This window comes from Zosterops lateralis, assembly GCF_965231275.1.
Source record: "Zosterops lateralis genome assembly, chromosome: 12".
In the NCBI taxonomy this organism is placed as follows: Eukaryota; Metazoa; Chordata; class Aves; order Passeriformes; family Zosteropidae; genus Zosterops; species Zosterops lateralis.
The window spans coordinates 13,543,438-13,569,446 of NC_139772.1; the positions used below are offsets into that span (position 1 = coordinate 13,543,438).

At 50.0% G+C, this 26,009-nt stretch overlaps 1 protein-coding gene across 5 annotated transcripts in view; it reads left to right on the plus strand.

The window, feature by feature from the left end:
- Positions 1-25,718, plus strand: part of PLEKHG4 (pleckstrin homology and RhoGEF domain containing G4) — an 86,083-nt gene extending 60,365 nt beyond the window's left edge. For 3 of the 5 annotated variants that reach the window (XM_083870116.1, XM_083870119.1, XM_083870120.1), the window contains 11 exons: positions 14,178-15,121; positions 16,998-17,247; positions 17,809-17,898; positions 18,230-18,454; positions 19,344-19,514; positions 19,978-20,194; positions 20,795-20,911; positions 20,997-21,263; positions 21,845-22,041; positions 22,587-22,662; positions 23,870-25,718. In XM_083870116.1, the coding sequence (XP_083726242.1) occupies positions 14,178-15,121; positions 16,998-17,247; positions 17,809-17,898; positions 18,230-18,454; positions 19,344-19,514; positions 19,978-20,194; positions 20,795-20,911; positions 20,997-21,263; positions 21,845-22,041; positions 22,587-22,628 (2,520 nt within the window). In that variant the 3' untranslated portion in view covers positions 22,629-22,662; positions 23,870-25,718. The remainder of the gene's footprint in view (positions 1-14,177; positions 15,122-16,997; positions 17,248-17,808; positions 17,899-18,229; positions 18,455-19,343; positions 19,515-19,977; positions 20,195-20,794; positions 20,912-20,996; positions 21,264-21,844; positions 22,042-22,586; positions 22,663-23,869) is intronic. The other 2 variants (XM_083870118.1, XM_083870117.1) reach the window with 2 other exon arrangements.
- The last annotated feature ends 291 nt before the right edge of the window (positions 25,719-26,009 follow it).

Sequence of the window (26,009 nt, forward strand, 5' to 3'; positions counted from 1 at the left end):
TCTTGCTGTGGAAATATGGGTTTTTTTTTCACCCCAGTGGAGAGAGAAATGCCTCCTGTGCCATAGGAGAATGACAAGAATCTGTCCTTTTCTATCTCCCTGAACAGAGATGTTCAGGTGCTGCTCTGGTACTTGAAAACCCCTTGCCATCCTGGGGGATCCTGGGAAGGGTTTTCTCATGTTTGTTCTGATAAATTGAGGCACATAAAAGCATCAAGGCTTGCTTGGCATATTGACAATTCTGCAGCCAAGCCAAACATTGGTTGTATGTGAACCCTTCCAGCCAGAGCTGAAAGTCTCTGGAGCACAAATGTGGACTGTAGCACATGATCATAGAACCATACAATGATTTGAGCTTGAAGGGATTTTAAAGGAATCATCCAGTTCCAGCTTCCCTGCTATAGGGATACAACCCACTAGACCAGGTTGCTACAAGCCCCCATCCTGGCCTTGAACACTTACAGGGATGGGACAGCCACAGCTTCTCTGGACAACCTGTGCCAGGGCCTCACCACCCTCACAGGGAGGAATTTCTTCCTAATACCCAATCTAATCCTGCCCGCTGTCAGTTTGAAGCTATTCCCTCTTGTCCTGTCACTCCATGCCCTTGTCCAAAGTCCCTCTCCAACTCTCTTGGAGCCCCTTCAGGTTCTGCAAGGTGTTCTAAGGTCTCCCCAAAGCTTGCAGACTGCGCAGTGCTCTGTTCAGGCATGGAAATTACATTGTGCTGGTAGCTCTTGATGTGCCAGGATAGTTGGACATGACTCTATAGCAGTGTGTTCCTCTGCAGCTTCCAAGCCTTTTCAGAGACTGGGTCATTTCTAGGGACACAAATACTACATAGACCCTAACAGTGGCCCATTAGTTTTCTGAGAGCATTGCAGCTTCTTCTTGGTGGATGAAAATTCCAGGATGCAGTCCTTGGCGGCAGCAGCCCTCTTGGTTGTGCCTTTCATGCTGCACGGCCCCAGTGAAAACAAAATTATAGTGACACAGTGTGTTTGCACACTGCTTTGTGTAGAGGAGAGGCAGCTGGCCCAGGAAGGGAGGAGGATTTTGATCTCAGTGGTTTCAGTAGAGCTATAAACAATTCTAGTGGTGTAAATATACCATGTGTGTATTGTGAACCAGTGGCCAACCGAAACCAGGAATGGAGGGGGATACATCCTGCAGCTGTAGGATCAGTGCAGAAATTGCTGCCCAGCATGGGAGTTCTTTCATTTTCAGTGCCTATGAGTTTGATCTTGATCTCCAGAATATTTCTGTCTTCCCAAAGCAAAGTTAGTAGTATGGTCTGGGAGTGGGGGATAAGCAGAAGGTTTTATTTAAACTGATTTCACTGTCTTCTGATACTGAGCTGCTTTCAACCTTCCTGCAGCGATCTTGTCAGTGCCTGCCTAACTCCCTTCTCTCTTCCCTAATATCTGAGAGGATGTCTACAGCAGGAGTCTACCATAAGCAGTGTCCTTGATTTTCCTTCTCGTAAAGAGCCTGCAGAGTGCCAAACCCCAGGATTTGGGGAAGAAGCCCAGGGATGCGTAAGCAATGTACACTATGGTAATGAGCTGGCAAGCTCAGACCTCCAAACATCTCAGCATGTGCCAAGAGAGTGGAACACCCTCCACAGGGATCATGGTGTTCATCCCTCACGTACCTCGCTGCCTGCTGGGAATGGGAGGCTCTGTTGTGCTGACCCTCCTGCATGTGGTGGGCAAGTGTTATGTAGGGCACTGCCTGTGGCTGCTGGACAGGCCATGGGACAGGACAGCATAACCCCATATGCCCCATTAAGATGCTGTACTGTGTTTTTTCATTGCTTGGCAGTTCCTGAAGGCCTGTCAGAGCTCCTTGCAATGAGGCAGGCTGAGCTGGGCCAAACCACATGGAGCTTGCACATGGGCTGGCAGGGTTCCCTCCCCAAAGACATGACTGGTGCCAAGCTGGATGTTTCCATTTGTCCCCGCTTCTTTTCCGGCACTAGCCCTTGGTGCCTGACAGGGGGTGGATGGTGGCTAGGCTGAGGCAGGAGGAGCAGTGAAGGAATATGCCTTCCCTAACTCTGACTGTGGGCTGGAGGATTGTTTTTCAGTACCACAAAGTCAATGCGGGCATATTCAGGGACCTGCCATCTCCCTGTGGCTTCAAGCCTGGTTTGGCCACTGTCCCTTGTTTACTCAGTTCCAAGACTGTGCTAGGATCTGGCACCATACAGTGCTTTTGGGGAAAAACTGGGCAGCTGAAAAAGGAAGGGTATGTATGGTGTACCAAAAGCATTGATATCTGTTTTGTTCTGGGGTTCCTGCAAGGACAGTTCCCAGTATCCTTTTCTCCTGCTCTCTATTCTGGGTTCACAGTAACACTGCCATAGGTACACCATCAAGACCAGGAGCAGCCACAGCAAGTCTTCCTCTCCTTATTTATCTCATTAGCCTTCATATTTTTTCTTTCCCCAAGCTCTCTCTGGGTGAATTATTTCCCGGAACACTTACATCCCATGCTGTTGACTTTACCATAAGTGAAGTGCAGGTTACCTGGACTGCAGGTTTGAAATGGCTCATGTGAGAGCCATGTGCCCTATCTGGACTGATCACCTAACTTGCAGCAGCATGTCCAGTGAGCCAGAGCACACAGGACAGTCTCTACCAGGTCTGGGATGACAACCAGTCCTGCTGAAGGTCGGGAGTAAAGGTGCTTGATCCTTGCTGGCACAAATGGAAGAAAGCACTGACCCAACCAGAATGAGCAGCTTCCCATTGCAGGCTCAGCACCTGCATACCCTGTGGCTGTGTGGTGATGTGGTGCCCAGAGCTGAACTGCCTGTATCATTACAGGAGGGCCTGAGGCAGCTCCGGGGGCTTTTTCCTGCTTCTCAGGATGTTGTGCAAGACGGTGCCTCATTGGTGCTCAGGGAAAGTATGGTCATTGCCCTGCCATAGCTTGTGAGTCTCTTGCAGCTTGAGCCTTTGCCTTAGGTTTGCTTTCTGAGGGAAGCTGTTCAGCTTCAGTTTTCGCTGTTCAGCTTCAGTTTTCACTGTTCAGGATCAGTGGGACAAGGTAGGTTGAGAAATGGTAGGGTTTCCCATAGTGGGATTTCTTGGGGCTCTGTTCCACAAGTGATTCCTTCAGTGGCGTTCTCTGTCTGCCTCCCTTGGATCTTTTCCCTCAAAGGACCCCTGACCATCAACCTCTGCTGATTCTTGTTCCTCAGTTGTCTGTCTTCTTTCTGCTGCACACAAGGAGCTGCTGCTTCTGACCTCTGCTTGGAGTGGGCAGAATATTGCCTGACTCCTCTCTATCTGTGTTTTCATCTCCAGGATTGGGTTACCTGTGCTCATGGGTGGATCTGCCCCCACAGTGGGTTCTCCTGTGCTCTCCTCCTCAGCCACTTTGTTCTTTGTGGCTTAGAAAACAAAGCCTTTGGCAAGTGAAGGAGGTGCCTGCCCTTCCTGGGGGAGGGCCAGCTGGCCTGCATTTGATTATGGTAGTGCCTCCTCATCCCTCCCCATTGTCCTTGCTGCTGTAGGAATGCCAGCCTTTTTGCGCTCCATCCCGTGAGCAAGTGTTGCTACTCTGGGGCCCAAAGAGGGGCTGAGGCCCTTCTTCCCATCGCTCTCGCCGCTTTGCACATCTCCATGCACCTTTCCCTCCAAGTCTCAATCGCTCCATCCCGGCACAGGCAGCAGACGGACACAGCAAACCCTCTTGTAAGTACCAAGTGTGCGGCGCCCCGGCTGACGTGTGAGCTGTATTGATATTGTTTGGAAACAATGTAGAGAAGGCTTTTCACTCGGTTGCTTGTGCGTGTCTGTGCGCTTCCAGCATGAATCAGAGTGCTTTGTGTGCGGCTTTTGTGCACTCAGACAGAATCCTGTGGGCCGTGGGCATCTTTGCATGGTCCCTCTGAATCCCAGGGTTGTGCTGTCTGTAGTAGAGCAGAGTCTGTCCCTCTTTCTCTTTATTAGAAGTTACTGCATGATCATTTCAGTGGCCATAATTTACCTGCAGCTAGAAGTTGCTGCGGGGGCTGGGTGCTGCAGACTGACTGGGTATATGTGCAGGGCAGGTGGTACCTCTCAGCCTCCAGGACTTCTGTCAAATGTTGTGGACAGCACAGGAGGGGGCTGCTCACCTGGACTGTTCTAAGGTTTGCTGGGTTCCTGCCGTCCAGGTGACTGGGACCTGCTGGCACAGCACTCCCAGCTTCCAGAAATGGATCTGATTTTAGATTTGTCAGCAGAAATCCAGACTGTGCTAAATAGGTTGTGTTCCTCTGACTTCTCCCCAAAAGTTTCAGAACAGAGACCTGCTGATACCTTGTTTTCTGCTGTGTTTCATTTCTGATTATGTACCAGATACAATTTTGCAGATGATCATTTTGAGGGAAAAAAGTCGCTTCTAGGCAAAAAATTATTGATGTTTCTTTATTCTTAGCCTTTGATGAAAAAGCAGGGTTGTGAATGCTGATCTGTGGGAAGCTGGAAACGATCCTGGTGTCTGCAACCTAAAAGGTTGATTTTTCTGTAGCAGGCTGTTTGGCAGAGTTTGAGAAGTAATTTTACTGAAAGGGTGCTATGATTCCCTGCTCTGGGAATGTGCTTGGAGAAATGCAGAGTAGAACTTAGCACCAAAGTGGAAAAAACAATATTTGATGTGTCCTTACTCTAGCATACTTACCATAAACAGAGACATAGGTCGCTGTGCCATGACGATGCCATCAGTTCTACACAGGTCAGAACATGGTTTTGCCCCCCAGCACCTTGGAGTAAATGAGATTTTGCTGTGGTTTGTAATGAAGTCCCTGGGACTTACCATGCACTATTCTCTCTCCACCTCTGTGCAGAGATTGGCTTTGCCTTTCTGGGGATGATCTGCACAACATTCACAAATAACAGTTTTCATCTTGTTACTGATGCAAGTTCTCAGGATGATGAAAGGAGATCCAAAAGGCATGGGAGAGGAATATTTACAGTAGAGTTCTAGAGGAAGTCACTGTTTTCTGGCTTCAGCATTGTCTGACAGCAGCTGTCTCATCTCTCCTTCTCTCTCCGTCCTCAGTTATGCCTGTAAAGTCGTGCCCCTAGACAGACATCTAGTCTGATTTGTTCTCCTGTTTCAGGGGTGTCCTTTTTCATGCACAGCCTGAAGCAGTGGGGGGAATGAGCCTCGAGGAAAATCGATCCTCTGGCAGAGTTCATGCAAGGTTAATGGGCGAAATCTCTCCCCTCTCCTTCCTGCCAGGTTTTTGCTGGAGAAATTTTTTTTGCAAGGTTAAAAAGCGTCTAGTGTTTACTTTCCTCTCAAAGTGTATTCATGCATTAGAAAGTTTCTGCTTTGCCTTGGAGATAGCCCTCTTGCACAAACAAGTCCTGAACACTTAAATCTGATCTGCTACAGATAATTTTTTTTGTCTTGCAAAATTTGGAAACTGTTCTGTCTTATAAATTCTTCAGTAAATCACTACTAGCTCTACTGGTACTTGAGTTATTTTCTCCCATGTTTCACCAATAACTGTATTGTCAAATGGGCAGCACAGCAGTGCCTGTAGCCCTGGCGAGCTCTGTGGCAGGAGGTAAAAGCTAAATAGTAGTTAGCACCAGCACTCAGTGCTCCTTTCTGGTTGCACAACATAGGTGTGAGACTCATTTGTCCCTCAGTGTTACAGGGCAGCAGCAGTGAATTAATTAGGTTTTTGTCATGTGCTAAATCCAAGTGCAATTTGCAGTTGAAGGTGAGAGGTTCTTGGTTAAGACGCTTTTGAGCACCTGTCCCAGCACCTCAGGCAATGCTTCAGTGCAGTATGAGGTCTGTGATGTGTTTGTGACATGTGCAGAGAGGCAAAGCCTTGATCCGTCTGGAGTCCTTCTTCCTCCTACTGTGCTGGCCAAATTCTCCCCCTCGGTGGAGGACACAGTAGGAACAAGAAGCTGAGGGAGCCAGCCAGTGTGTAGCATATGTTGGGATGTAGGGTATTTGCCCCTCATGTGCCTTCCCTGATCCAAGGAGTCGCTGCCACTGCAGGTATGTGGGGAGTAATGCCTGTCATGCTGAAACCACCTTCAGCCTTGATTGTCAGGCACCTCTGTGTAAAAATTCCTCGGTGTCCTTGGCTGCCATGAGCGTAAATTGACAGTTATCTGAAAAATTTCGGCCTCTGTCAGGTGGGTTCAAATCTCCTGCAGGATCATGACACAGGGATCATGACAGGGAGCCAGTCAGTCGTGACAGGGAAACAGCATTTCCACCCAGCAGGTTTAGGGATTTCCCAGCTCTCATTGCAGCTGAGGTGCGAGCGGAGTGTTTGAAATGTGAGATCTGAAGGCAGCAGAGATCTCCCTTCAAGCCTTGTGCTTGTGTGCACTGCAAAGTTTGGGTACTTTTTCCCCCCTCTAATCTTGAGATAGAAGCTGTACAGGGTGACAGATTTTCTGAATTTTTGTGTGCTGGCATCCATCTGGATGCTCGGATCCTCCTGGAGACTGGAATTCCCTTTAGTCATGGGAGTTAAATAGATCTGTTCACACAATCTGGTCATGAAGCTCCCCTCAGTGTACAGATGGAACTGAAGCTCACAATGGCTCGATCTGCATATCAAAGCCCTGGACATATGGACAGGGTTCTCCCAAGCGCCCGCTGCCGAGGCTCCTTTGGCTGCTCTGCAGGGCCTTGCACCAGCCAAGTACATCTTGGTGTGCTCTTAAAACAGGGAGCTGTTTCCAGCATTCTCAGTTCCCCTGGGGATGACAGAGCCAGTAAATGTGCTGGGTTGTCTAGATCCAGTTTCAGCTCCACATTTCCCAGGCACAAGCACCCAAAGTGCAGTGCAGAGAGATCCCAACACATCATGCAGTAGTTAAGCAGAGTTTGGCTCAGCTTGTCACAAGGGAAAGGATGTGAAATGAAGACTATAGAGAAAGCACCTATGTTTCCCCATGCAGGCCCAAGGGCATACTGGAAGTTTTGCAATCCCCAGCATGGAGCACGAAGAACCTCATTAAAAGGGAGCCAGTACAGGGCAGAGGGGAGACTCCCACCACAGTCCAGTCTGTCCACACCTGCCTGTGGGGTGCTATTACAGTGGGGTATTTGAACAGGATGACGATGTGACTGTCGGGACAGATGTAAAAGCAAAGCATGCAAAAAACCTCTGGAGGTGACATTAGTCTCTGAATGGGGTAATTTGTTGCTGTTGCATAAGTTGCCAGCTCCAGCTTTGGTGACTCACACATCTTGCTGTTGCTTGATCTTGAGCTTGGCTGGTAACATGAGGCTCTTGGCTCATGGGTGCACAAAGCTGCTGAAAAAATGGGCAGTGCCTCAAATGTGAGGAGGCTGGTTTGCAGCAAAAGCAAACATTGAATTTTCTAGCTTTACTGGGAGCAAACTTGGCCCCTGGTCCTCTGGACTTGGGAGCTTTCAAATGTTGAGAAAATCCCTATGATGAGACAGAAAAGTAGGGGGAGAATAATCAGTGTAGAATCTACCCAAAGCCACAGTCATGAGAGACTCGTTAGCTTTGAGAAAAGCAAATCTGCCATTTGCTCCCCAGCTACCTAGAGAGTAATTTTATACATACATACACATGTAAATATACATACGCGTGTCATATTTACCTATGTGTGTGTGTGTACATAGATAGATGGAGAAACTGACACAGGCTGCTCTGAGATTGTGGAATCTCAGAGTTACTCTGAAGCAGGGGTTATTGTAGCTGCTTGTGATTCATCAGGTGAGTCACCCTGTTTCTAATGGACACCCGTAGGTGCTGCCTGGCAGTGGCAGCAGTTAGAAAAAAGAAGGGCAAGCACGCGTCCTGCACGACAGCTCCAGCCCAGCGAGCCACATTTGCCCTTTGGGTCCTCGTGCTGTCATCAAGAAAGCAGAAATCATGTGCAATCTTATTTTAGCCTATTATATTCTCCTGTAATTAGGCTCTCCTGGACTTGTCATGCCTGGCTACCCAGAGGGCAAATGAGGGGATTTTTGAGCTCTGTTTAAGAGTGCTGCTGCAAAAGGATGTCCAAGCACATTGCTCTAATGAGCAGTCTTTGATGGTACAGAGACTGTGGCATGCCTAGACCAACCCTGACAGGTGCTGCTTCTCTGACCCCTTGTTCATCTTTCCTGCCCAGCTGTGGATATTTGCTTGTTCTCCTTTCTTATGCTTAAATCCAAGGAGTTTCTTGTTTGTGCTTGTCTCTCATCCTTTGCCCTCCCACAGTGTTTGTACAGCAGCTGGCACTTGGTAACTGGCAGAAATGCAAATACAGGATTTAAAGTTTATTTTCCTTAGCAGCTAGTTTTAGGCAAACTAAAGATCTGTTTTCCCTTGGAGGAGGGGAGGCTCTCTGAGCTACACAGCAACTCAGAAATGGTTTAGCTCTTCATTTCAAGAGCATGACTCCTTTTCTTAAAGCTGAGCTTTTACCAGCTACAACCCATGAAGGGCACACTTTTGATTAGTTTGGTTTGTGCTGGTAATGAATTGCAGGCAGAGCTGCAAATGCAATTTGGAAAAGTTGAGTGCTGCAGAGGGGTTGGAGAATAACAGTGAACCTCTGCATAGAGAAGGGATTACTTCTAACTTTGTGGCTTCGCTGAAATGCTTGTGCTCTGAAATTACATGGTTTCTTGTGTGTAAGTGTAGCTGCCTGCCTGTGGACCCTCAGATCTTGGTAGAAGTGAGCAAGATCTTGGCTCTTAGAGAGGTGGAAGAAGTGTCATGCTGTTTAGGAGGGGATCAGTGTTTCCTTCATAGCTCTTATATGTTGAGTAGTGGTTTACTTTGCATTTTGCTTCAATTTGGGGTCAATTGGGATGCTTTCTCACCCTGTTTTTTGCATTGTGAAAGAGTATCTGGCTTGTGCCCAGTCAGGGTGTTCTCTGCACACTTCAGTAGCTCTCGTGTGAATCACGGCCCCTTCCCCCTCTGCCTTGTCTCTGGTTACCAGGGCCCCTCAATCTGGTATTTAGGGTAGCAGCATTTGCTTGTGAATAACCAGAGCTGAGATGATGCACTGAAGCAGTGGCCCTGCCTCAGTCTGGCTGTAGGGGATAATGTACAGCACAGAGCTGGGCACAGCCAGGGTATGGACTCCCTCTGGACGGATGGGAAGGTAGGATGAAGTCTGTTTTTAACCAACAAATAGACTTGCTAAGGGAATATCTGCAGGTCTTGAAGTCTTGCTCTTTCTCTGCTCCTTTCTTCACGGGTGCTGTTAGTATTGGTAGGTGGGAGCCTGAGGAAAGGAGCAGATCCAAATGAGTGGTGAGCTGACCACTTTCTGCTGAAGCTGCTTGGTCTCTGAGTTAGGCTTGTCACCATTTGCCAGCTGACAGTACTTGTGGTAGGTAAGGTAAGCCTGGGTGATTTTTCTTTCAATATATTTTGATGTAAAATAGCTTTTTAATCATGGTCCTTCTGAACTGTCAGCATATAAGGCAGTCTCCAGCCACGGGTCCCTGCTAACACTGCATGCTGCAGCAGCCTGTAACAAGGGACATACCAGTGTTGTGAGCAAGAGTCATTTTTCAAACCAACCTAAAGCCATATTGGACTTTAGAGGGGGTAAACCCAAATGAGCATCTGTAATGACAGTAGCATTTTCTTACAAGAGAGCTGTATTTACTTTGGAATGGTGTTCTGGTGAGTTCCTGTCACTCTACTCCTGTGCTGGGAATGCTGCAATCAAGGTCTGAGCTCTGCAAGGTTCAGTACCAAGGCTATGGGTGGCCAGCAGAGCAGGGCAGCTGCAGGACTCAGTGCCTGTGTGACACCCTGCATAGCTGTTGGGAAGTGCTTTGTTTAGTTCACAACAGTATCTGTGATGCTTTTCATTTTTCTGGCTGCACCAGTTTTGTCTCCTTTGCTGCAAGCTAACCTCATTTTGCTCTTAAAGCTCACAGCTGGAGTTGAGGACACTTAAATTGAGCACAGCAGTGGTGAGAGGAGGTCTGGTTAAGTGGGGGAGCTGTGCAGTTGTTTCTTGCCACAGAGACCTACAGTCAGTTGTGTTTCACTGAGAAACAGCAGAGTGGAGCACACCCTGGATGCAGGTGCTGCACCAAGCTGGATCAGGGTTTGTTTGATTATGTTGGTTTTTTTATTGCTGTCTTTGGCAGTGTTCTCAGCTGTTGTGCTGCTTCCTCCTCTCTGATCTGTAGAGAGTGAGGGAGATGGGGACTTCAGTCCTGGGACATCCCCACAGAAAAGTGAGAAATTTGGTCTGTCTTGTTGCTGTGCTTCAGTCATTGTGTCCACAAGCACAATTCCACCCCTGCCTGTATTGCTGCTCCCACCAGGACCAGTCTCGACTTTTCATCACCTCTGTCTCAGCTGCACTGTGCAGTCACTTGAGATTCCTAAGGAAACCTCACAGGAGAGTTAGACACCCACCCAGATGTATTTTTCTTCTTCAGAAAGTTGATCTGCCTACCTCTGCCAATTCAGACACTCTGTTCACAGAGTTTATTTGTCAAGAAAAATACAGTTACAGTCATCATCTCCCCACAGGAGGGGGAAAGAGGTTTGGACAAAGGCAGCACAATGAGCTGGCATATGTCTGGCATATGTCAGAGATGCACAGTGTCTGCTCCCTGTTTTGGCTACCCAGAGGGTGTCTTAGAGGTCACTTAACCTTGAGTATGCGAGGAATCTGAGGTTTGTGATAGGCTTGGGTTGGGGAGGTGTAATTTCTGCGTGGTGGCTCAGGTGAGGATCCAGGACCCCTGGGAGGCTTTCAGTGCTGGCAGCATGCCCTGAGCCAGGGCTGAGCAACTTGTCTGGGCCTGTGTTTGCAGATGGTACTTGAGTGGTGCCAAACCTGACAGACTCCATTAGCTCCTGTCCTCGATGTGCTGCAAGCCTTGTCCATGATGAAATGATCAGAGACCAGCTGAGGATGATGGCCTTAAAGGTTGCACCATAATCCAGTGCAGTCCCTGGCTTTTCCTTATAACATGGCAGGTCCCTGAGAGCCCAAGCCTCTCCTGGGCAGCCTGGCAGGACCAACCTGTTGCTGATGCCTGTTGCAGGATAGGTCAGTCCTGTGTATTCAGGAAGCACATTTGTCTTTAATCCTGTAATTGAGAGTTTCAGTAACAACTTGCCTGTGAAGATCAAAAGCTGAGGTACAGGCTCCTTCCTGCCTGGTTCCAGACGTGGTTGGGAAGATTTCAGCTTCCCTGTGCACAGGTGCCTCCTTTTATCTGAGCAGCTCTGCAGGGAAGGTGTAGGGCTGCCTGCACCCCAAAAGCCCCACATCCAGAGGGCCATATCCTGGCTTGGCTGAGTGTTGTTTGCAGCCTTACTGGGGGGACAGATGACAGCAATACCCCAGCCCGAATTAGGATGGGGACACACTTTATCCCTGGAGAGGATTGCCATTTATGTGCAGAAAGGGGCAGTTAAAGCAGGTGATGGGACTGGAGAAAGCCTTGGTGGTCACTTAGCATGTTACCAAACAAAGCTGCAGAATGTGGAGGGCTGCTCCATTGTGCAGGGAACAAAGCTGAGCTATTTGCTGGGCCTTCGACAAGCATTGGTGATGGAGGGAAATGCCATCGAGATTGAGAGTAATTTCTGCTCAGGCCTGGAGTCCTTGCCAAGAACAGACAGAGACCATATGAAGATGAGAGGTGGTGGGGTGGCTGTCCTGTGTGCTCTGCAGCCCTGATGTCTCCTCACAATAATTGCATGCAGATCTGCAGAGTTTCCAAGAAATAAAGGAAGTCTCTTTTCTCTCTCTCCCATCTGTGCTTGGAAGTGAGTACCCCAGCCTTAGATAAAGCCTTCACAGGGCATCCGCCTTCCTGACTGGTTACTGTGAAGTCCAGGCAGGCCTGCTGGATGTCCCTCTTGGCACATTGCTCTCAGCAGCCTGTTTGACAGCCCTGTGTGCCTTTTGAGCTTAGCTTTTCCCATCACTGAGCAAAAGGCAGCCAGCATGCAGCCTTCAGTGAGGATCACCAATTGACCTCCACAGCAAGAGAGGTGAGATGTGCCCTTTCTTAGCCCAGAGTAATGGCCAACCCTTGCTCTGGGCAGAGCTGTAAGGGGCTGGTGTTGGTTTGTGTACAGCTGGAGGGGGCAGCTCAAAACCCCACAGCAGAATAGGCCATCTGTCACTGCTGTGCAGATCTGCTGGGCTCTGCTGCACTTGGAGATTCACCTCGCCTTGAAAGGCTTCCATCCCCAGGGAATAGAAAAACCTCTGCATCGAGGATAAATGCAGATTCGCAGAATCTGACATGTCCTCTGCCTCTGCACCCTCTTCCTGGCCAGCAGCAGTGGACAAGTCTAGAGCATAAAGCCTGGATCAAGAGAGAGGCAGGTCAGGGGCCTGTTGCAGCTCTAGGCAGGGCAATGGGAGAAAAGGGGGCTGCTGCTCTTTGGATTATCCCGTGCTGCAGTTGTGTGGTGCTGAGAAGCATTTTCCCTGAGCAGCTGCTGGTGTTTCTGAAGCAGCTCCTTGCTCCGCATGAGTAATGGGGCTGGCTGCACGCACACCATGCAGCTGCAGCTCGAAGGAGAATGTGGACGGCTGTGAGAGCTCCTGTGGAATCTGTCCCTAGAGTGACTCTTTTGAGGCTGCAGCCTGTGCTGGCATTCAGCTCTGCTACAAACAGCAGCATTTGGCTGTCATAGCCATCCCCATCCAGGGACTGAGCATCATGTGTATGAAATACCTTCTGCCCTGCCTGTCTCTGTCACCAACAGAGAGTGAGCCTGGCACCCAATCTGTTTGACCACCATGTCCCTGATGGGGATGCAATGTCTATTTGCATAAAGCTTGAGAGGATTTTCTTGATGTCTAAAGCTGCATAAAAGTGATTTAAGCTCTCTGAGTGAAGGTTGCTACAGTGAGGCTGCTCAGGAAATGAAAAATGGAAAAGCCAGTCACTTTGTTCCTGGCACTAAGCATGAGAGTTGTTTCTCTGCAAATACACAAGGCCTGACAGGTCAAGTGCTAGAAATGGTCTGGCTCACTTCAGGGTAGCCAGTGGTGTTTCTGCACATACACCGATGTTGGGCAGTCGGCAGAAGATGCCAGGCAGCCCTTTCCAGGGTGTTTTCCCCACCTTGTGTGTCTGATTTCAACAAATAACCCTGTGAGTTCACTGATGAGCATTTAAGTTCCCTGGACAGGCCTACAGCAGCTGGTCACATCTTATTTATTCTATCATGAAATCTTGCCATCTCTGCTTTATAGAGAAAATGGTGGCTTATGAGCCTAAGTCAGATGTTTGCTTTTCTTCTCCTTTGATCGATGATGGGTCTTGGTGCTGAGCCCCATTCCTTCCATGGTGATAAAGCACTCACTCCTCCCTTGTATTTGTCCCACTGGACCACATTTTGTCCCACTTCCCTTGGTTGACTGATGCGGCAGAACTGTTTTAGCAAGGCCAGCATGTGCATCAGTGATAGAGTTAAGCCCCATGAAGCTGCTTCCAGCATTCCTGGAGTATTAGAAATAAACTGCTGAGCTCAGTATTTGACTAACCAGCACAAGCATGTAGTGCAGTGGCAGGCAGAGCCAGGCAGGCAGGCAGAACAAGGCACACCACACAAGCTGCCAGCAGGCACAGAAAATGAGCAAGCTGCATAGTTTCAGATTCCTCATTGCTGCAAGGATGGGTCGGAGCATTTGGGGTGATCCACAGAGCCCAGCTGTGGCTTCTATGTGCTATCAACTCCAGGAAAACAGTGTAGGGAGCAGCAGTCCCTTTGCATGCAGCTCTCTGGTGCCCCTTGACTTTGTCCTGCTTGACAGTGGTGAAAGTGGCTGGACAAAGGAGGAGGGAGAGTTCCAGGTTTTATACTGAGCAAGGCCACACTGAGGCGTGAATTCCTGCAGTCTTAGCAGCAGCTTTCCCTGTGCCCCCCTGCTCGGAGAGGGCAAATGTGCCCAGCAGTGTGGGTGCCAGCTCACAGGGACCTGGTGGGGAGGTGGGGCTGTGGCAGAGCAGCCAGCACAGCTGAAGCCCTTTGCATAAGGAGCTGTTTGTTTTGCTGAATTGTTAAGCCCCATTGACAATAGCAGCCCCCCCTACTCTGCACACTCAAGGAACTGTGATGGCCAGACACTGATCCTTTCTCTTGTCTTTAGGCACCGAATTAGGGTTATTCTTAGCACTGAGTCCCTCTTGACTGGCTGCTGCTTTTTGTTCTCCCTCTGCAGGCGTACGAGTGGGCCTTGGAAGGGATGCGACACCTTGCCTGTATCAGCATGGAGGACTGCAGCTCCGCTGAGCACTGTGCAGATGTGATCAAGTGCCTGGAGAGTTACAAGGGGCAACACCCGGACATCAGTGCTGCCCGGTTCCAGGACATGAAAGAACTGGCCTGTAAGCTGAAGAGTGACAAGGGGCTCAAGCAGTGGAAATTTGCATGGTCTAAATGCCAGGAGACCAAGCAGGTTTTTGAAAAGAAACTCGAAGCAGCCTTGAGAACAAGGAAGTCTCTGCTGTCAGACCGCAACCCAGCTGTTGGGGAGCAGCCCCAGGCTGGCAGTGAGACTGGCACTCTGTCTCACCGGAGGCACTCTGAGGGGACCACCTCCAGGTCCCACTGGGACAGGACTCAGAGCACATCCCATGGCTACAACAGAGCCAACAGCTCTCTGGAGTGGACTGAGGAGAAAGTTCCCTCACCCTCCCTGAGCTGCCCTGGTGATTTTGATGCTGAGGAAGTATTTGCCAGCCAAGCTGCTCTCAGCCCTTGTCCTCACTCAAGCAGAATTTCTTTCACCAGCAAGGCTTGTAAGTCTCCAGTGCTGCCTGAAGAAAAGCCAATCCTGGACAGCATATTAGAAACCACAGAGGTGAAGCAATCTTATACATCCACTCCAGTCCCTGGGAAGCTGCCTCCCAGAAGGGTCCTCCGGAAGGCCCAAAGCTTTGACCTGCCTTGTGGTGAGAGCCTGTGGTCAAGCTGCCAGAGGAGTGAGCCAGCCAGATACGGCAACACCGGCGTCTTCATTAAGGGGCTGGAGGTGAGCAGCACCGAGCTGGTGGACAGGACATTCGCACTGCGGCAGCCAGCTGTATGCAGCTGGGCTGCAGACTGCCTGCTGGAGGGACAGAGGGGCTGCCTCTCTGGGTCAGAAGCCAAGAGCTGGGGCAGGTAAGTGTCTGTGACGTTTGGTGTTTTGTTTCTCAGGGTGGTGAAAAGGCACCAGCAGAGATTAGAGGAGCTCTGTAGTGCTAATCGCTTTGGCACTGGTTACAGGACAGATAGATGGAGATGTAGCTCCAGCTTCCCTGCATATGTGTATGTCGTGTTGAGCAAGCCCACAGGGATGTCCCATAATCTGGCATCTCCCTTGGTGGGGAAGCAGAGAAATGGGATTTGTGGCTCTTCTCTCACAGTGTGATTCCTCTAGGAGAGGAAAGTTCAGTTCCCAGACAGGAGAGGGAGTTTCTGAACATTGCTGGCATTGGAGGATGAGGGATTACAGAAACAGTATACAGTGACCTAACAAAGCCAGGGGTACAGGTGCAGTGGGAGACCAGAAGCACAGGGCATCATCCCCCATGCTTTTGGGAGTGCTGTACCTGGACTGGTAGGAAGGCACTTCCAGCACCTTGTGACAGCAGCTTCACAGATAAGAGGATGTTTGTATTAGTGCCTTTGGAGCTGAAATCTCTGGGTGTCCAACAGCTGGCATTTGTGCTGTTTTCCTTCTCTATCCTTGAGAATCTCAACACTGTTGTCATACTACAATGTGTGCCTAGACTTTAGAGAGCCCAGGGATATGAGCTGCTCTTGACAAAGGATCTCCAGGCAGGTCTTTCAGTTGCTCTCACTGGAAAAGGTTAAAATAAAAATAAAATATTACTGGCAGAGATGAGAATAGAGTTCTGGATGCTGGGGGACCATGGTTACTACTCTTGAGTGAAATGGCTGGGGACAGTGAAATTTTTGGGAAGGGGACTCTGATATCCCTGGGAGGCCCAGAAAAGTTCATGGCAGAGAATGTGCACCAGCAGATAGCAGGGTGACTACTTTGCTTCTCAAGGGAGCAGTGCAACAGGCCTCCATGTCCATGGGTGCTGGGACAGTCCCACTGCTCTGCTCTCTGAACAGCCAGAGGAGTTGACTTGAGGGAAAGCTGAAAGGCAGATACTCCAGGGACACACTGGAGTAGTTATGCTTGGTGCTACACTGCCTCACAGTGGAAACGTCAAGTACCTAAGGGGCATCATTTGAGATATGTGAGAGCAACCCATGCTTGGAACTGCTGTTCACCAATGTGTTGGGACATGTAGTTTTACTCTCTCACTTTTACTAGGACAAGCCCAACAGCACCTAGTTCTAGAGCTATTAACCCTCTCCCAGGGTTAACATTGCTCCTCACAGTCTCCAGTCGTCAGGCCGACACCTCACAGAAGTTACTGTGGCTACTGCTGTCCCTGTTGTTTCAGGAGAGCAGCCATCTGCAGAGCACCCGTTGTGTCCACAGCAAGGGTTGTTTGGGCCCAGGAATTTGTGTCCTGCTGAGTTTGGGTCAGGATCACAGCCAGCCTTGAGCACTCCCTTCCTGAATCCTTAAAATCACAGAATATCCCAAGCTGAAAGGGAGACCCAAATGGATAATTGATCCAACTTCTGATTGCATTGGACTCCAAGAACCGCACCCTGTGCTTGAGAGCCTTGTCCAAAGGCTCTTTGAGTTCCCACAGCCTTGGTGCCATGACCACTTCCCTGGGGAGCCTGTTCCAGTGCCTAACCACCCTCTTTCACAAAGAAGAACCTTTTCCTAATAGCCTCAGCCTAAACCTCCCCTGACACAGCTTCATGCTCTTCCCTTGAATCCTGTCAGTGCTCAGGATCAGAGCTATCATGGACAGTTGCGGATCTGAGCTTGGTCTGTGCTAGGGATCATTTCATTTCCATGCTGGGCATTGAAGAGAGCTTTGCAGGCACTTTGGCTGCTGTAGGGCTGCTGTAGCCCTGCTGCAGCCTGGGTCCCTTCAAGGCTGAGTGTTTCCTGTTGCAGCAAACTGCGGCACATCATTGATGAGATGGTAACCACGGAGCGGGAATATGTGCGGTCACTTCGCTACATCATTGACAGCTACTTCCCTGAGATGGAGCGCCTCGACCTCCCCCAGGACCTGCGTGGGAAGCGCAGTGTCATTTTTGGAAACCTGGAGAAACTCTATGACTTCCACAGCCAATACTTCCTGCGAGAGCTTGAGAGCTGCTGCAACCACCCACTGAGGGTCAGCCACTGCTTCCTGCGACACGTAAGGCATCAGCACCTTGCCCCCGGGGTTAGGCTCTTCCAGACATGGGCTTGGTTTCTGTGCCTTTCCTGTTGTGCTTTCCCACCAAGAGATGCTGCCAGGGAAACAAAATGTCTGCTCCTTAAAGCCCATCAGTTTCTACAGGGACAGCCCTTAATCTGTTTTTTGTCTGGTGTCAGTGGGAATGACTGGAGTGAGCAGAGAGATACAGACCAACTCTTGGTGAAAAGGGCTGCTGGGCAGAAGCATAGGGATGCAGGTCTTAAGGTCAGCTGCCCCATGCATTTTGCTGCTACCTGGTGTGAATGGTACCAGGTGACTATTGGGGTATTGAAGGGGCTAGGGGTAGCAGAACAATGAATCAAAAAGTGCTAGCTACTCCGGGAGTAGGAAGAACATTTCCTGGCTCTTTAACAGCTTGAAACAAAGTGATTCCTGATATCAGAGGAGGCTCTGGTGCAGCCAGGGAGAGGCAGAAGTAGTAGAGTAACCTATCAGGGTTGTGGCTGTCAGCATGTCCTGGGTGCATGAGTCTCACACGAGGATGGATCTCTTCTGCAGAAAGACCAGTTTGGAATGTATGCACTGTACAGCAAGAACAAGCCGAAGTCAGATTCACTGCTAGCCAGCCATGGGAATACCTTCTTCAAGGTAAGTTTCACTGCCTGTATCAGGATTGCTCAGTGTGTTTGGTCACTGATCTGTTTAAGAAAAACCAACTTATGTGCCTAAAGTGGGCTCAGTGCTGCCTCTGCTTCCCTGGCACAACTCTCTACACAGCTGTATGGAAGGGACAGGGCAGAGGTGCAGTGAGGGCTTGGGGAAGGAACCCATCACACAGGAGCATTGGTCCTGTGGCCTTGCATATCCCTAACAGTACTTACTTTCCCTGAGTACTCCAGTCAAGAGGTGTCAGTGCTTGCCTGAGGACACAGGGTGCTCCTTGGGGAAGCTGCCACCTTCACTCTGCTGCATTTCTCAGTTCAAGCAGATGAAGCTGGGGGATAAGATGGACCTGGCCTCCTACCTGCTGAAACCCATCCAGCGGATGAGCAAATATGCCCTGCTCCTGAAGGACCTGATCAAGGAGTGCAGTGAGGCACAAGAGCAGGAGCTGGGCTATCTCCGGGCTGCTGAGGAGATGGTGAAGTTTCAGCTCCGGCATGGAAATGACCTGCTGGCCATGGATGCCATCCGTGACTGTGACGTACGTTCCAGTGTCTTCCCCTGCCCGGGGTGACAGAGCCACACTTATTCCCCTTCTCTAGACTTGGGGTCTTTGGATTGTATGGTGAGCCTTCCTTCAGGTTCCCCCAGTGATCAGAGTGCTGTCTGCCAGTACAGCATACCAGGACTGCTGAGGTGTGGGGCAAGGGAACAGTGGGGCATGGAGGTCTCCCTCATTTCCTAGAACAGCCTGGGTGCTGCTACCTTAGCTGCTTGTCATAATCATGGTCCCAGTGATGGGAGGCAGCCTGGCAGCCCTTGCAAATGGCTTCCTGCAGGCTGCTTTGGACCTTTCATCTCCTGAGTTGGTGAAAAGAGGGTCAGGCAGATTGCAAGAAGGAATTCAAACTGATGCAAATACCAGGGGTAGGGCAAAATCGACTAAGTGGGACTTGGAGAGGCGTACAAAGTGCAACACTGGAAAAGGAGAAATCCTGAGGCTCAGGGTGGACATAGGATCAGTCTGGGTCAGGAAGAACTGAGGAGCTGGCCTTCTGACTCAGATGGGCTCCTGGCAGTGGATGGAACTCATTTCCTCCCCCAGAGAAAGCTCTGTCTGCTGCCTGCTGCTGCCACTCCAGAGTTTTGTCACAGATCTGCACAGGGTGACAGAGGAGGGTCATCTGTGGGTTATGTGTAGGAGAAAGGTCCAGTTCTCCCCTGAGCCTGGAGCGAGTTGTTTCAGCTGGATGTGGTCCCCAGCAATGCCATGCATCCCAGCTTCTTTGAGAGCCCTCTTAAGATGTCAGGTAGCTGCCGCTTCTTCACCACCTGGGCTACAGCCGTATGGGACCCTGTTCTCCCAGTCCAGGTCTAGGGCTGCCTGGATTATACTGGTGTCATCTTAGGAAGATGTCCTCTGTGTCCAGGTAAACCTGAAGGAGCAGGGGCAGCTGGTGCGGCAGGACGAGTTCACCATCTGGCTGGGCCGCAGGAAGTGCCAGCGACATGTCTTCCTCTTTGAGGACCTCATCCTCTTCAGCAAGCCCAAGAGGATCGAGGGGGGCTTTGATGTGTATATCTACAAGCGCTCCTTCAAGGTAAGGGCAGCCCTGCAGCTCCCTCTTGTGTGGGAGATGTCCGTGGCTGGTTTCCCCATGCATGGCACATGCCTCTGAAATGGGAACCAGGAGCTCCCACCACTTCTAAGCGTCCTCCAAATCATACAGTGAAGCCAGAAGGCAATACTTCACTCATTTATGCCTAGGCCCTCTCTGTGCTGTGAGATGTGGGGCCAACATTTTCTGAGGGTCATGAAGTATGGGGGAAGGACAGTGTGTATGTGGTAGGGAAGTGGTGCTAATTCTGGATGAAGCACTGGCAATTGCTTGAGCTGTCTGTGCTCAACTGTGTCCAAGACATACCTGCCGCTTTCCAGATCCTCAGGCTCCTTCCTGTTAGGTCTGCCAAGCTGGTGATAGCTCTAGCACGGGTTTGAAGCAGTTTACTCCTTTTGCTCCTGGTGCAGTCTGGTTTATGCTTTGCTTTTCCTCTTCCTCACAGACTGCAGACATTGGTCTGACAGAAAACTCTGGAGACAGCGGCCTGCGCTTTGAGATCTGGTTCCGAAGGCGGAAGTCCAGTGACACCTACATCCTCCAGGCCAGCTCAGCTGAGACTAAGGACGCCTGGACCTGTGACATTGCCAAGATCCTGTGGCAGCAGGCAGCCCGCAATAAAGGTGTGATTCCTTCCTGGAATTCCTTCTGTGCCGCAAAAGGTGCGGGAGCCCTGTTCAGCTCATGCTGTCCTGAGTAGGTTTGGATCCTGTTACCAGGCAGCTCTGTGCAGCAAGCAGCTGTGTGCCAGCATGCAGCCTCAGGAGCATGTGCTGGGCTTGGCTGGGCATGTCCCTTCCCTGCCCCTCATCCTCAGGGAGCTCAACTGGTCCAAGCTCTGTGTGACTGTGGACACCCACCTGTTCCCCATGAGAGAAACAGAAGATCCACTCTCAGGGTTCCCTGTCCTGTGAGCACAAGCTGTGCTCCTGAAAGACTTGCTGGTCTTCCTGTGATCTAGGCCACTACCGGAGCTCACTACTGAATCATGCTGACCAAGTTCCCCCTGTCCCCCACAGGCTTCCCGCTTGGCAGGACTCTAATGGCATGGCACTGAGCTACTTGGCCAGAGTAGGGCATGATTGCTTGTTCCTGGAGAGTCCACAGCACTGGGGAGGGGAGCAAGGGGAGAAGAGGTCTAATCTCAGCAGTTCAGAAGCAGTCCAGCCCAGGAGTGCTCTAACCTATGGCTGAATAATGCCTGTGGGGAGGGTTGGGTCAGGTCAGCCTCACAACGTGGCTATGGGTCTCTTCCTCTCCAGAAATCCGTATGCAGGAGATGGTGTCCATGGGTGTGGGTAACAAGCCGTTCCTGGATATCAAACCCAGTGAGGCAGCTATTAATGACCGTGCTATCGATTACATCATGAAAGGCAGAGGTAGGTGCCGGCTGTGCCTTTCCCTTGATCCATGTGAGTGAGACAGGACTGGTTCTCAGGGGGTTCTTTTTATGTTTTCTGGCAGGTGCCAGGACCAGAGCCTCAATTGCAGTGTCTCTATTTGACCATTCCAATCCCTTCAAGAGGACACAGACGCAGCTCTCCACCAGCAGCACCCCCACTGCCTACACCCCTTCTTCCTCCTCCTCCCTGCTGGGGCCCCTCAACCTCCACATGTACCTGGACCAGGCTCTGCTGCCAGGAGTCCTGGCCCCCAGACGCCCCTTTGACATTGGCACTTGCATCGAGGAAGATGAGCTGGAGCACGAGACAAGCAGCCAGCCCTCAATGAGTACGTACAGCCCCGTTGCTCTGCAGCACCTGGGATGTGTGGGCTCATCCCTGCATCTTGTTCTGTGCAGTGTGGTCAGACCAGGCTTGCTGGGGTAATGGCAGTCCCTGTCTCCTACCCAGACCAGGGCATGAGGGCCCTGCCTTTCCCTGGCAGCTCTGTCTCATGTTCCATTAGCTCAAATACAGGGCTTATAAAGTACCTGCTGAGCTGCAGCCATACTCACGGCAGGCTTGATGCTGTGTACAGGTGCTGCTGTGGTCTTTTCTTGGGTCCCTGCCCCCCTGGTATGAAGTGCTCTGTCCCTTGCCCTCACCAGCCTGGCCCTGTGACCCTTTGCCTTCCCTTGTGGGAACTTCATTGGCCAGCCCATACCAATCACCAGCATCATTATAACTCTACTTCCTTGTGTTGATTTGTTGTCTGTGGCCTTAAAGAGGCCCCTAGACAGGAGTGTGGCTGATATGTGGGTTTGTGTGGCCAGTGCTTTTTCAATCAGGTATGTTATCAAGTGTATTTGGCACGAGTTCTATGCAGCCCAAAGTCATGGTTATCAGAGTGACCTTCCTGTCTTTCCCCAGCAACAGAGAGCTCAGAGTCATCGCACTGCATGTCAGCCACTGGCTCCAGCGGCTCTGACAGCGGCTGTGTCTCCAACGTCCCACAGGAAAGCTTCTGTGAAGACATGGGCTCGGCCCCCTACATGCCTGTAGGCCCACAACATAGCTCTGCCATGGAGGGCAGACCCAGGTTCACAAACAGCCAGTACATTTCTGCAGTAAGTGCAAGCAGCCAAAACACTTTGTTCAGTTTGCCTGCTCCTGCAACTGCCTCCCCAGTTCAAGCCACTGCCTCTCCCAGGGGGACCGAAGATGCTGCTTTTGGGCTTGGGGTGACTGTGGGGAAGTGACATTTCCTCTTGCAGAGACTCACCCCCTCTGGGGTGGGCAAGAGCCCCTCTGGTGCAGGGGCCACCCCTGGGGTGGCCAAGATCCCTGAGGAGATGAGCTAGAAAGGACTTGCGGTGCTGGAGGCTGCATAAGGAAGAGATGCTGCACAAACAGGAGCTATAATGCTGCCATAGGCTGGGGTACATATATAACCTCCTGGAATGGCTGGAGCTCTGCTGCAGATGCTGCCAAGCTCCTTTTCTGGGAGATTTGGGCCTTTTTTGAGGAATGATGAGATGGAAGAGTGGGAGCCTGTTGCTCTGAGATGTTGATGTGTTCCTGAGAGTTCTCAGCTGCTTTGCTTCCCACTAAATCCTGTCCTGATGCTGTTGTCCTCTAACCCTGTACTAACACTGGCTTCTCTCTTCTGCAGAAAGCAGGCCAGGTCACCATAACTCCCTCAAGAATAGTGTGAGCCTCTCGGCCCCGCCTCAGGAAGTGGAGTTGTTGTAAGTAGCCCCTGCAGGGTATTTTCCAGCAGTTCTAAGTGCTGGTTAGGTTTGTCAGTAGCTCTGAGTCAGGGGAACCTCACCCTCAGCTCCTCTATGAGTTTTCCCTATGCATTCCTGACTGGTGTCTGAGGCTCTGATTCATCTGGTTACAGAGGAGCAACTCCCATGGAGCCACACTCTGAACAGCTGGTCTGATGCTTTCTGCCTTGCAGAAGTAAAACGACCAAAATCATGTTCAGGTAGTAGAGGCCTGACCACCTCCTGAGTGTTCAGATGAGCTGCTTTCCTCTGAATGCTGTCCACCTGTCTAACCACTAATCTGTTTCTTGTGGCTGTTTGCCAAAATCCTGCTCTTAGTCCCTCTGAACTGCCTTGGGGAATCAGTCTCCTCCCCAAGGTGGATTTATCCCATAGTTTCCTTCAAACCTCCAAAGGAAATGGTACTTCACCAGGCAGAGGAACCTGCTACATTATGGTCAGGATGTCGTGAGGGAGCTGCCAGATGTTGCTCCGGTACTTAGTGATTTTGGGAAGATGCCTTGTCTGTGAGGAAGTCACTGTTGATTCCAGGGGGGTGAACCCTGACAAGGCTTGCAGCCAAGCAGGGCTCCTCCTCATGGCTGGCAGCCTTTGATATGTCATGTGAGGACCCACTCAAACCAGCCTGCTCCTGACTCAGCTTTTTCCTCTCTGTTCTTCAGGCTCAGCCTCCCTTATCACAGGGAGCACAGGGCTACAAGCATGAGAGAGGCAGGATTAGGGCTTGAATGGTCAAGCACAGGGTGATGAATGGCACTGTGGGGTGTAACACCATGCAGGGCCATGCCTCGTCACCTGCGGGTGCAGGAGTTCAGAACCAGCTGTACAGAACCAGCCAAGGTTCAGATTTAAGATCCTGAGCCCCTTCTGGAGGGTCACAGATGAGACTTTTGAAGTGGCCACAGAAGCAGTAGGGACAGCAGAACATAGCCTTTGGGTGAGTCGTGATGCACAGAGTCAGATCTCCACATGGGGGAAGAGCTGTGCTTCTCCTGCAAGGCTCTTCCACTAAGATATTTTTCCCCCACCAAAATTTACCTCTGACAAACAGTGGATTTCAAGTGTTTTGTGAAGTTACTGCTGGCCAGGACAGAGGGACCTGTGGGATCCTGCCATGTCATGGGAGTGCAGCTGGTCTAACCCATTGCACGGTGCTGTGTTACAGGTTTGATTGCCATTTCAAACTCACTGAAGACCCCAGGCCTCTGACCAGCAGAAGGAGACAGTCTTCATCCATGAAGATATTTTTTGCCCATTATCAGGCTCTTTCAAACAGCCCAAAACCTGACCTCTGCCTGAGGTGAAGTGGCAGGAAGGCTTCTGTCAACTAAATGTAATAGCTTTGGTGTTGGATGGGACCTTGGGCATTTAAAACTCATTAGCCCTATATTTATAATAAGTAACATAGCATTTTGGAGGAAAAAAATGTATTATTTTTAAAGCTATGAGTTGTACAGATTTTTATTACAAGACTCTGTTACTATTTGTTGTGTAAGCTGCACATTTTATAAAGTTTTTGGAAGGGCATGAAGAGAAATTGAGGTATTTAAAAAAAGTAGTATAACTTTCTGTTTCGGGGTTATATTGACCTGAAGCTCAAGATTTAACGTCCTTCCTTATGTTCTAAATATGTCTATCGTAGGCAATAATTTATTTCCTGGGCTTAACACTTTCATTCTAATAAAAGCAATTTCATTGTTATAAATTGTTTCTTCAGATGGTTCTTCCAGTGCCTTGGTGCTGAGCTAATCTCTCTCATAACCATCTGTCAGCTCTGCCACTCTGCCTGTGCCACCTCTGCTCTAACCGACTGCCAGCTCCACCTGTAAATCCTCAGTGCATTCACCAGAGGAGGGGGAGATGCCCAGGAAGGGACTCTCCTGATGCCAGTGGGGAGGCTGACACAAAGAGGGGCTTTGGAGCAGCCAGCAGAGGTGTCAGTAGGTGGGAGGAAGAGGGACCTGTCTGGTGGAGTTCAGGAGGGCTCCAATGTACCTGGCTCTATTTTTAGCCACTTGCCCCCTGTAGCTGCTGTCCCAGTGCAAGTCTTCTCTCTTGCCCTTCTGGTTCAGGTTCCAGTGGCTTAGTTCAGCTCCTTTGTGCTTTATCCTGGCTGTGCCCCTGGTTTTGGAGTGGCAGGGACTGGCTCCTTGCTTCACCCCTGACTCAGCCCCTCTTCTGGTACTTCAGTCCCACTGTCATGGCTTGTTTGAGGAGCTTTGGATGGTGCTGGCATTCGAGACCAACAGGTTTTGAGTGTAATGAGTTGGTTATAATGCTGAACCTTAAGTGCATGTTGTTTGAAATAACTCAGTGTAACTGGAGGACAAACGAGCCCTGTGTTCCAAGGTGGCTTTTTCTTAAGTAACATCCAAGGTTACTGCGTGGCTGTGACACCTTCCCTCTGTTCTTGGACAAAATGAAAATTAGCATTTTTGGAAACAGTAGTTACATGGCTGCCAAGCTCCTGTTTACTCCTGGTTTATGCAGGGCTGTAAATCAGGCTCCTGCAGGTGTGAGAGAAGTGCCACATCTGGCCCGAGGAAGAAGATGGAGTAGTAATTTATTTAACTGCAGTTTTCTCCCCTTGGCAGACTGGGGTGTTACACCTCACAGCTGCCCTGGAGACAGTGTTCCTTCAAGTCTGGAAATTCCTGTACTGTATATAAAACACTTGTTTATTTTTAATAAGCTGGATGTTTTTAAACCTTGTTCTTTTTTCAAACAGCAAAGAAAATACAGTTATATACCTTTGTACAAAATTGTGTGGGAAACAGTTACACAGGGAATATTTTACAAGTTACTATTTTGAGATAATTGCTGGGTTAGTGCAAGGTTTTTGGGCTGTCAAGACAGCAGTAGCTCATGTCACAAGAGGGAGAGAACTTAGTAATGCAACAAGAGGAACATGAAACTTCTGGAATTTCTCAGTTTCAAAGGTTTCTGAATTGCTGGAAAATCCTTTAGCATTGTTTACCTGACATTCTTTTTTCAGGGTTTGATTGATTTGTCTAATAAAGGTTATTTTCTTTATATGAATCTTAGTTGCACTGTGTCTTGATTTCAGCATGGGAACCTGGGCTGCAGAAGGAGACAGGGAGCACTGAGAGGGGCAGTTGTCCCTGGGGTGTCTAAATAGCCCCTCAGAGAATTGGGGACAGCTTGAAGTAACATTTCTCTGACCAAACCTAACCCAGCAGGTTGTTGGGGTCAGGCTGATGGTGCCTGTCATTTTAAACACTGAAAAGTACACAAACAATTTTTCCCCCTATTCCATATCTGGCACCCAAACAATGAGGAAAAAA